At 43.8% G+C, this 11272-nt stretch overlaps 2 protein-coding genes across 4 annotated transcripts in view; both read left to right on the forward strand.

Annotated features, from left to right (window-relative positions):
- Positions 1-3524: 3524 nt before the first annotated feature.
- On the forward strand, positions 3525-3868 carry LOC110328441 (40S ribosomal protein S27-like). The gene is made up of 2 exons (XM_021207837.1): positions 3525-3720; positions 3801-3868. The coding sequence occupies exons 1-2, from the start codon at positions 3525-3527 to the stop codon at positions 3866-3868; spliced, it is 264 nt and encodes an 87-aa protein (XP_021063496.1).
- Positions 3869-8392: 4524 nt separating this feature from the next.
- The window catches only part of Ip6k2 (inositol hexakisphosphate kinase 2), a 25940-nt gene continuing 23060 nt past the window's right edge, over positions 8393-11272 (forward strand). The window contains exon 1 of one of the 3 annotated variants that reach the window (XM_021207137.1): positions 8393-8514. The gene's annotated coding sequence lies outside the window, so the exon portion shown is untranslated. Of the gene's footprint in view, positions 8515-8866; positions 8989-11272 lie in introns of those variants that run through there. The other 2 variants (XM_029543270.1, XM_029543269.1) reach the window with 2 other exon arrangements.

The raw sequence follows: 11272 nt of genomic DNA on the forward strand, positions 1-11272 counted from the left end.
GCAACCACATGGTGGCTCACAACCATCTGTAATGGGATCTGGTGCTCTCTTCTGGAGTGTCTGAAAACAGCTACAGTATAGTCATATAAAACAAAATAAATAAATCTAAAAAGAAAAAGAGAGATAAATTAACAAAATAAGTTCTTCAAAAAATTTATTTTTTTACTGCAATCTTTTCCTTTCACCTTAGCTGGGGCAGCCTTTTCTTCCGACCACAGAAGCTTGCCTCTGCTCTGTTTTAATTGTTCTTTTTTTCTCCCTGGAATTCCTGGTATTTGCCTGGGCTTGGACTTGAGACTGGTGATACCCAATGCCTTCGAGCAATGCGCATCTTTCCCTGGGGTTTTGAGGTTTGTTTTTGTTTGTTTTGTTTTTGTTTTTGTTTTGTTTTTTTTGTTTTGTTTTCATTAGCACACATTCCTTCACCCTGCCAAACTGGTTCTTTCCTCAGCATCTTTGCACCTTCTGTGCCTTCTGTGGGGTTCTCCCAGGTGCAGCAAGATGCTTTCCAGTTAATCAGCTCCAGGATCAGGGATCACCAATTCAGAGGCCCCTCCTGCCTCCTCTCCTGAGGATTAAGATCTGATCTTTCACTGTCTGTTGTATCTATCTTGTCTTCCATACCTATCACCTCACAGGACAGAAGCCCCATCATCCGATAACATTCTTGCTAAATCCATTCTTACCACATTCCCAGGGTCTAATCCATGCAGCCCCTTGAAAACACTTAACAGAATGAATGAGAGTGAATTAGTTAATAATACTGGGGCTAACTGGTCCAGCTTTCCACTCCTTACATAGGAAGGAGCCCTGAAATGGAAGCTTGCATAGGGAGAAGGTATAACAGTGGTTTGTAGCATTGTAACACTGGCCACACAGTGCCTGATGGGCCTGTACCTAGTACCCAGTGCTGATACCACTGTCTGGTAACTAGGCAGGAACTGGGCTAGGCTTTCTAGCAATCTCGATAGGTGAGGGTGGAGGTTTCTGAGCCCAACCCTAGGGCTAGTGTTTGCTGTGCTAGGGACAGTGTTGACAGCTGGCAACAGCGTAGGTTGTGAAAGAATTTGCCAAAGACAGAAGATGGGAGATCGACTTCATTACAGTGGCTCACGCTTATAATCCTTAGTCAGAAGGCTAAGGCAAGAGGATGGCCTCCAGTGTGAAGCCAGCATGGGCTATGTAGTGAGTCCCAGGCTAGCCTGAGCTACAGAATAAGACCCTGGTTCAAAAATGATATAAAGAAGGACTCCTTCCCCAAAAGAGAGGGTCATAAACCAGGTCCAAGGCTTCAAGAAATCTGCCCATAGAATTCCACAAAGCATCCAACCGTATCATGCACCCTGGAGCCTGGAGGTCGAAAAAAATACAGGCAACCTGACTTGTCTCCCAACCCACAGTGGTTTCTGGGTCTGCCTTCACTTATGCTCACTGCTCCCTAATCTGAGGTAGAGAAAGTGACTCTCAGGCTGGCTGTACCCTTGGATACTAAGCCTCGGGGTTCTGGGGCACCAACCCCTCAGACCAATAAAAGTCTGCGCTTGCTATTTTGAGGTCAAACTGAGTCTATTCTTATTTATTTCTGCTGACTTACTTTGAAGAACAGGAGGGGGGAGGAGAGGGAGGAAGAGGAGGCACCTGCAGCAACAGAAATTAAATTTATCAGCTCCCCTGCCAGTATACAAGCACAGTGATGAAGATGGAGAACTGCACACACGTTTGAAAGCACCACTTTTATGGTGGGATCACCATTAGGTGATGAGGCAGGGCTTGCTTTCTCTCTTCTTTCTTTGAAAAAAATCTCGTCCTACAGCCTAGGTCTCATCCTATAGACAAGGATGAACCTGAACTTCTGATTTTCCTGCCTCCACTACAGGTGTGCGCCACCAATCCAGTTTATAGATGCTGGAGCTTAAACCAGGCATGCGAGGCAAGCACTTTACCAATTCTCTGCTCAGACAGTCTTTCAATGTTCACAGTTGCTTAGGTCTTATCTGGTGGGAGAGCTGCGAAGGATTCATATCTGAGTAGTTTGGCAGATATCTCATCTGACCAAGCCAGCTCAGTCCGTCAGCAGGTTCTCTAGGGCAAGAGGAAGGATTAAAAAGCAAAAAGACAATTGGACAACGTCGCAGCATGACCCCGCCAGTGCTGATGCTGAGACAGGTTTATGTTTTCCAAATCTGTTTTTATACCATTTTAATTACATGCAAGTAATAAGGTCAGTTGTAGGTTAAGGAACAAACAAGGCAATGCACAAAGTCCAGTGATCACTGTTTCTAGGGGCTTTTCAGCATGACCAAGGTGTCTGAGCCTACTTCCCTGTCCTAGGTCAAAGTCATACTCTTGCTTGAAGTCTACTTCTTTGTTCTAGCCCTCTTCCCCATATTAAATACCTGGTCAAGACCATGCCATGTGCCAACATGTGGATCCTTCCATTTCACCCAGGCATAAGTTTGCCTAGTTGCCATAGACACTCAGAGAGTTCCTTGGCATCCAAATTTTAAAAATTTTAAAATAAAAAAGCATGATTTAAATAATTGTGTGGTGTATGGAAATATAATTCCCCCTTTTTATTTTATGACAATATTGTTTTAAACTTCTGTAATACCTGTTTCTCAGTACTTTGTCCTTGAGGATCATAAGGAATCCCAGTAATATGGGTAATATTAAATTGTCGACAAAACATCTCAAATGCTTGCCTGCACTAGCCAGTTCTATGATCTGTTTTTTTTTTTTAAGATTTTATTTATTTATTATATGTAAGTACACTGTAGCTGTCTTCAGACACTCCAGAAGAAGGAGTCAGCTCTCACTAAGGATGTTTTGAACCACCATGTGGTTGCTGGGATTTGAACTCTGCACCTTTGGAAGAGCAGTCGGGTGCTCTTACCTACTGAGCCATCTCACCAGCCCTCTATGACCTGTTTTAATCTGATTTGGAACAACCAGCATAGAAAAACAATGTAGACAATGACTAATTACATTTTTAGTTGCCTTTCCTGTTAAAGCAGTTGCAACTAGAAAGCCTGAGAAGGTATCAAGAGTGACATTTATATGTTTTAATTTTCCAAAATCAGAAATATAGGCAACATTCATTTGCCATAATTGATTAGGCAAGTCCTTGAGGATTAATACCATTATGTGGTACAGGTAGAAATTAAGGACATTGAGAACAAATTGTAAAGAATGAGATTGTTTGGCTAATTGTTCCTGTGTAAGGCCTATAATCTGCCTAGTATACAAATCTGCTGTGGCATTGAGCTAAGGGGTCCAGGCAATCCAGTATGTGCTCTTAAATGTCCTATAAAATTAAGGAACTGTACGTTCTCTTAAATTAAGCTGTGTTTGCAATAAATAATTGCAAAACTTGAGAATTAGCAGTATCTAAAAAAGGAACAGTTTCAAGCAATTGTAAACCATGAGCTATATGTTGGCTATCAGTATAAAAATTAAAAACTTAATTTTTCAGCATTTGAAAAACAGCAGCCCCTTTCTAGTGGTGACGACCTCCCTACAGGAACATGCCTCTCACAAAGGATCTCCTTGATCTCTCTCCAGAGGAGAAGAAGAGGAAAGACAAGAAAAAGCGCCTGGTGCAGAGCCCCAATTCCTCCGTCATGGATGTGAAATGCCCAGGATGCTATAAAATCACCGCGGTCTTCAGCCATGCACAAACAGTAGTCTTCTGTGTTGGCTGCTCCACTGTCCTCTGTCAGCTACAGGTGGGAACTGTCCTCTGTCAGCTACAGGTGGGAACTGTCCTCTGTCAGCTACAGGTGGGAACTGTCCTCTGTCAGCTACAGGTGGAAAAGCAAGGCTGACAGAAGGATGCTCTCTCAGAAGGAGCAGTACTGAAAGCCCCTGACTGAAGATGAGTGGGAACCTTCCCAATAAACACATTTTGGACATATAACAGAGAGAGAGAGAGAGAGAGAGAGAGAGAGAGAGAGAGAGAGAGAGAGAGAGAGAGAGAGCAGCTACAGAGTATAATCCAATTATTTGTGCTGAAGCAGGGAGAAACTCAAGAGAATGAACATGTGATACAATTACATATACTGCCTTCCCATTAGAGGAGCCATCCGTAAATACAGTAAAAAAGGTGCATTTTTTATGGGCTGCATGCACAAATTTATAGGAAATACAAAAGTATGCATAGAGGCAAATTGTGACAACTTGTCTTTTGGATTATGATTATCAATTTTGCCTGAAAAACTTGAACATGCAATATGTCAAATATCAGTATTCTGCAATAACCAATTTAATTGCTGTTTGGAATACGGAATAAATATTTCATCAGGCTACTTCCCAAAATACTTTCATGATTCTATCCTACAATCCTGTATTAACACAGCAACAGCTTCACAATAGGGTGTTAAAACCTTTTTTGTAGATGAAGAAAGATGAATCCACATTAATGGTTTCTTTTGTCAAAGAACGTCTGTGTGCACATGAGAAAGTAGCAGGAACATAAACAGCCAACAATGGATCATAGTCTACGTAATGTATCTGTTGTTGGCTAATAGCTTCCTCTACTGTCTGCAAAGCTATTTGTCCCTCATCAGTTAATTGTCCAGGAGAATTAGGATTTGCACACCCCTTGAGAATATCAATCAGGGGTTTAAGTTCTCCTGTGGTGAACTTAAGATGAGGTCTTATCCAATTAGCATCTCCTAACAACTTTTAAAAAGCATTTAAAAGTAAGTAAATTATTTTTTCTTACTTGAATTTTCTGTGCCACAGTTTGTTTAGGATATAACTGATAAATATTGAAAAAGATATTGTCTTTGAATCTTTTCTGGAGCAACAACCACTCCCCCAAATTTTAAAGCTTATTGTATATGAGCAAAGGCTTGTAGTAAAACTCCCTCAGAGGGATAAGCTAATAAAATACCATTCATATAATGAATAATACACACTGGAAGATTCAAAGCCCTAACTTCTTATATTGAAGCAGCGACAAAATTTTTTACATAATGTAGGGCCATTCCATGAGGCAAAACTTTCCAATGATACTGCTTCATGGACTCTCCACAATTACAAGTGAGCTCACTAAATGGAAACTTTAGAGACCTGTTTCCCCCAGGTTGGCTCATGCCACCTGTTCTTGTCTGAATGACTCCAACCCCGAGTTACGAGGTTTAAGCCAATTTACTGTTACCAATATTACAGATTTTTAATCATACCCAATAACTTATAAGCCAATAACCTATAACCAAGTCATGCAGAACATATTTATAAGTATTTAAAAACCAGCCAGAAACAAAAACAAAGTAGTTACACACTTACTTATTTAGACCAGACAAAATTTTCTTACTTTTTCTAGCTGTAATTTCAAGAGAGGAGCACCTTGTCACCTGCGGAACCCAATAATCACAGTCACAGAGATTTTTCTAGGACAAATGGCCATCAGCTCCCTTACTATAAAAGCAGAGAAGCTGCTGGCCCTTTAAGAGCGGCTTGTGAAGACAATCAGCTCTTAGCTGGGCTTCTCCAGCTGTGCTAGACTCCTGGATACAAGTGCAGGGCTCCAAAGGCCAATTGAGACTGCTTTTTCTTTTTTCTTTTTTTATTTTTGAAATGAGTTAAAATTATATCTTTGTTCTAGTTCAAAATCAGATTCCTGCCTGAAGCCTACTTCCTTGTCCTGGCCCAATGTCAAATTCCCCCCAGGCGGCCCCAGACACTCTCCACCCTCTCCACACTCATTGTTCCACAGAGGAGCACCCTATACCATGTGGATTGTCTCTCTTGGAGAATAGCTGTTGGTGCAAGGCAGGCGTGGGGGTCAAACTTCTGAGAGCTTGAGTCTGTTCATTAGAGATCACCATTCTTGACAGTTGCATGGGGTTGTCCTAAGAGAGACTGCAGCTAGGGCTTTGAGGATGAGCTTATGTTTCTGGTGATCCTTCTCAGAGGGAGAAGGAGCCTTGCTCTGAGATCGGTCTAATCTCAAGTAAAAGCAGCCTTGAATTTAGAGTAGCACAGCAGACCATCAACCCTGGGATGGCAGCCACATTCTCTCATTGCCCCAACCTTTCACTATCTTCTTTAAGGCAAACAAATCTGCAAATATTTCTGGAGTTTAGCTGGAAGGATAATAAACACCTACCTTAAAAAGTATAAAGGGCTGTGAATATAGTGAATATAGTGACGGAGTGTCTACCTAGTATATATGAAGCCCTGGATTCAATCCCCAGTACTGAAGAAACAGACCAAAAAAAAAGCCAGGGAGTGCACACCTCTAATACCAGCTCTTGAGAGTTGGAGGCAAGGAAATCAGCCTGTAGTGAATGAGATCTTGTGTTTAAAAAAAAAATAAAAATATTCCATATGGTCATAATTGCTGGGGGAAGTAGAACAGGGTAGAAAGTAAAGTCCCCAGTGCTGAGGACAGAGAGAGAAATTAGAGTCTAAAATGAGAGGGTGCGAGAGCTCTGAGGTACAGCCTGTGGGAAGCCTGTTCTTTCAGGCATGGGGAACAACTGGAGGACAGCCCTGACTGGGCATCATGTGTGCACTGCACTTTGAAACTGAGCTGGAGGCCAGCAGAGGCGGCATAGTTAGGCAGAGCAGGCAATCCTGAGAGTCTAGCTGCCTCTGGAGCCTCTCTGGGAAGTGGTTACTAATCCACAGGCTGATAGAGGGAGAGTGGGCTGGGCAGGAACTGTGACACTGATCTGGAGAGACTTGTAGGGGTTTAGGTACTCAAGTCACAGTTATGTCAAAAAGTGGCGTGTTCCTGAGATAGCACAAGCTCCTGGCACAATAGATGAATGCAAAACAAACAATACAACAACAGCCATACTGAAACAGCCAAGGAACACACAGAGCCAGAGGGCAGACTGTCTATCAACAGCTGAACACTGAACCAGGAAGAGCCTGACCTGGGCAAACACTTTTGGGATCGATTAACATGAAGTTGGCATTTAAACCTGAAACCTGGGCCTCTCAGTTCATGCCTGTAATCCCAGTGAGGGGAAAACTGATGCTGGAGAATGGCTTTAATTTTGAGGCCAGCCTGGGCTACAGAGTGGGATCTGGACTCAAGTAATCAATATTTAAAAAACAAAACCATGAGCCCAGGTAAGTGGGTAGAGACAGAGGGGAAAAAGTGTGAAAAAGAAAAAAACTAGACAGAACTGGTGAACACAGAGCCATGAAGGCCTCAAGGGAAGGTGATTCCAAGAGGAACCTGTTGGTAATACAAGTTTCTCTTGTCCACTTTTAGAAAGCAGGGATTAGCCGGGCGTGGTGGTGCATGCCTTTAATCCCAGCACTCAGGAGGCAGAGGCAGGTGGATTTCTGAGTTCGAGGCCAGCCTGGTCTACAGAGTGAGTTCCAGGACAGCCAGGGCTACACAGAAAAACCCTGTCTGGAAAAACAAAAACAAAAACAAACAAACAAAAAGAAAGCAAGCAGGGATTAAAACAAAAAAAATCTGTTTACTGCACTCACTGTAGAGTGTAGGTGCTTAATAAATACCTGAGTTTTAAAACCCTATGAGCCACGTCGTTGCTAATGCCTAGGATGCAGGGTCACAGCTCTGGCCTCCTTTACAGAAAGGCCAATAGCCAAGAAGGAGGTCATCCCACGTCCATGGTTCCCAACGTGTTCCTTGCCTTTCCTGGCTACACTGACACTTGCTCACTCAGGCAGGAGGCCTTTTGAATGACACAGGCCCCAGGACAAAGGAGTCTTGGATGAGCTCTATGTTTTGGAGCTTGGTAAACCTAGCTCCAGACCTATCCATTTACCGAGGATTGGCTTTTATCTTGTCCATCTGTCCACTCATCTGTTCACTTGTGTAAACATTTTTTAAAATTATTATCGTGTGGTGTGTGTGGTGTGTGTGTGTTTGTGTGTGTGAGAGAGAAGAACAGAGACAGAGGGAGAGCCATTGAGAAACAGCATTCAAGCCTACCAGCGCCTTTAACCCGTTGAGCCGTCTTACTGGCCTCCTATATATAGAGAGAGAGCCATGTATTTGTCTATAGTCCGTAGTCGTTCTCTCTGCTCCCTACTGCTACCCCTTTATCCATCTTAGCGACATGTAGTTCTGTCCATCCATCCGCTAGGTTGACCAGCTTTGCAGTTTATCACAGAATGAATATTGGCCTTGACATTCCTGTATCCTAGGAAACTCCCCAGTGCGGGGCAAACCAGGACTGTTTGTCCATCCACCCTTATCCTAGGCATCCTGCAATCGATCCATTGGCACACAGCCCATCAGTTACCTCAACTCCAGAACAGACTGGCCACCCTCCTCACCCAGGACAACGCCCCGCCTCTTCCCCGCCCCTTGCCCATTCAGGAAGCCGCCCGAAGCGAATCCCGGCGCCCTAGCAACAGTCTTCCAGGCCGCCCAGTCCGCTTGCGCGGCTTCGGGTGCGAGCCAATAGCGAGGGGCCCTGGGAGCGAGGCTGGGGGGCGGGGCCGAAGCGCGGCCGCAGCCATTTTGGTGGAAGAGAAACAATAGGACGGAAGCGTCGCGGGACTGGGCTGTGGCCGCAGGTAACGCCCGCCCCGCCCGGCCCGTGGCCCTGTCACCCCGGGGCTCAGGGGAAGAGGTTTTCGGTGCTGGTAGCGGCCGGGCTCCGGGATCCCCGGGAGGCTTTGCAGATGGTTTGGGAAAGGGGTCCTGTGGCTGTCATTGAGAAGCGGTCTCCCCCATTTTTGTGTAGTCATCTCTTCCCTATTTACGGGGGGCCGTTGTACCTTGCAGTCACCGGGGAGAGTCGCGTAGCCCACCGCGGCGGGGCAGAATCTTGCCCCCGGCGGTGGAGAGGGTCTCCCGGAACCCGGGGAGGGCGGGGGAGGGGGCGGGGGACGACGACAGTGTCTTTCTCCGGTTTTGAAGCGGTCTCCCTGGGTCTTCCGGTGGAGGACCGGGTCTCTGATCTCACAGAGGTCCCCCGGCCACGGTCTCGCTGGTCTTTGAGGATGGGGTCTTTGTCATTGGATGGAAGGGTCAGCCCGGATCCTCAGGTACTGTTACCTGGGCCCGCAGATGTGCAGCCATTTTGGGTGTCGAACGTCAGTTGTGCCAGTCAGCTCCTCTTTGATCCGGGAAAGGCGGGGGAGGGGGTGATCTGCGCATCCAACCGTACTGTTTTTTTTTTTCCCTTCTTCTTTAAGATCTTGAAATGGATCAGAAGGTGTCTTTTTTTTTTTTTTCTTCTTATGCTGATGCTCCTACCACGAGTGGGATTTTATTCATATTTGATAATAAGACTGCATCTATCTTCTGCATCCTTCCTAATGACTTGATTCGTTTTAGGATCTTAATTTTTCTCAAATATCAAGAAAGCTGTACTAGCGGGAAAATGAGTGGAAAAATGCAGGAACTGGTAAAATCTAGTGCTCTTCTTACACCCTAAAGGAAAAAGAACTAGTCATCGCATGTAAATAAACATTTTGTTAGCAAAAATGTACATAGTGCAAGAACAAAATAATTTCGAATATTTGTAAGAAAAAGTACTGAAGGGATCCAGAGGCAGTGGGAGGGGGATAAGAAGGGACCAGGGGGATGGGTTTGGTCAAAATACATTCTAGAGGTGTTTGGAATTGTCAACGAGACACTATTTATGAAAATAAAAAGACCCAAAAGAAAGAAGCCCTGGAAGTTTTGAAACAGCAAATATGGTGCAGACAAACATTTTGAAAAATTTAAAAGGACCTTCCATGTTTACAGCATTGTTATTGATTTTCAGTATTTAAAATGCTTGCTGTATTTGCACTTTCCCTGGGATAACATTTTGAGAGATGGGAGATGCTTATTTATCAAGTTGTTGCCATGGAGAGTGTAATTGTAGGGTTTTGTTTTAATCTTAGCAGCTATCGCAGAGAGAAATACAAAATGAGTACTTATGTTTGGTGTGAACAGGCCATCTGACTGCCTACTAAATCTTTTTTGGAGATCAAGTTGGTTGAACTGTTGAGTGTAACTCACTGGTTTACCTGTATTCTAGTTTTCTGTTAAGGGTAGAATTCAAGTGTATCAGTAGCAGGAGTAGACCTGTTACTGTTGTCAAAACCAGTTTATCATATTTCTTTGGTGCTTTAGAGTTTCCTAGGAGACAGATTTTGGTCTTTACAACCAAGTATTTGAACATTAGAATGTGCCAGGAGTAATTGCTGACTGATGAAACTTAGTTTCCTTTGCAGAGGATGTCAGGGCCTTTTTGTAAGCCCCAGAGATGTCACTGGTATCTAGGCAACAAGGATGAGTTTGAGCCTTCCTGAGGCCAGCTTGTTGAGGTGAAAAATTTCCATTGTTGGCTCATGAAGAGAATGCACTGGGGAATGCTTTTCCCTTTGAAGAGAAGAGGTCTGTTGGTTTGTTTGTTTGTTTGTTTGAGACAGGGTCTCTGGTTGGCCTGGAACTTAACTATGTGTAGATCAGGCCGGCTTTGAGCTCATAGATTTGCCTGCCCCTGCCTCTTGTGTGCCAGGATTAGATGTATTTGCCTCTACTGCTGGCAAGGGAAATTATTTCATATCATAGAGTGACTGTCTTACAAATAGACCACATTTTTTATGATAGAAAATGACTTTAGTATGATTACATTTTAAAGCATGTTTTTATTTTTATCTTTATTTTTAAGACAGAGTTTTTTTGTGTCACCCTGGCTGTCCTAGAACTTGTTTGGTAGTCCAGCTGGCCTCAAACTCAAGATATCTGCCTACCTCTACCTCCCAAGTTATAGTTCTGAGCCACCACACCTGGCTTTTTTTTTATTTTTTTATTTTTATTTTTTTGTCCTTATGTATGTATACCAGAGGGCATGAGATCCCATGGGACCACAGTTGTGTACTGTTGGGAACTGCCATGTGGTTGCTGGAATTGAACTCAGAACCTCTAGAAGAGCAGGCAGCCGGTGTGCTTAACCACTGAGCCATCTCTCTAGTCCTTTGCCTCACTCTTTAGAGAAGGAAAAGTAGAAGAAAACTGAATTTTGAAGGGTACATATCCCAGAAATGTTTTTGTTATTTTGCTTTGAGTCTCAGACCCAGGTCTTTTGAAACCATACTTGAGTGATATACCCTTAGCCCCAGAAATGTAACTTCGTTTACACATTTTAGTATATAGCTCTGAAGACAAGAAGTGTGGGGTTGTGAGTGAATCCCAACATTCAAAACTTAGGCAGGAGGATCACCAAAGTCCAGGATAGCCTGCGCTCTGTAGCAAGACCATGTCTCAAGAGGAAAAGGAAAGCTAGCTATGCAGTCTACAATACCATTACTCTGCTCAACATCTTGTAATTCCTTA

The sequence above is a fragment of the Mus pahari genome, chromosome 10 (assembly GCF_900095145.1).
Source record: "Mus pahari chromosome 10, PAHARI_EIJ_v1.1, whole genome shotgun sequence".
Lineage (NCBI taxonomy): Eukaryota > Metazoa > Chordata > Mammalia > Rodentia > Muridae > Mus > Mus pahari.

Coding starts and splice junctions, on each gene's coding strand:
- LOC110328441 (XM_021207837.1), top strand. CDS start 3,525: ATGCCTCTCACAAAGGATCTCCTTGATCTCTCTCCAGAGGAGAAGAAG. Junction 3,721..3,800: donor CTCCACTGTCCTCTGTCAGC/TACAGGTGGGAA, acceptor GTCCTCTGTCAG/CTACAGGTGGAAAAGCAAGG.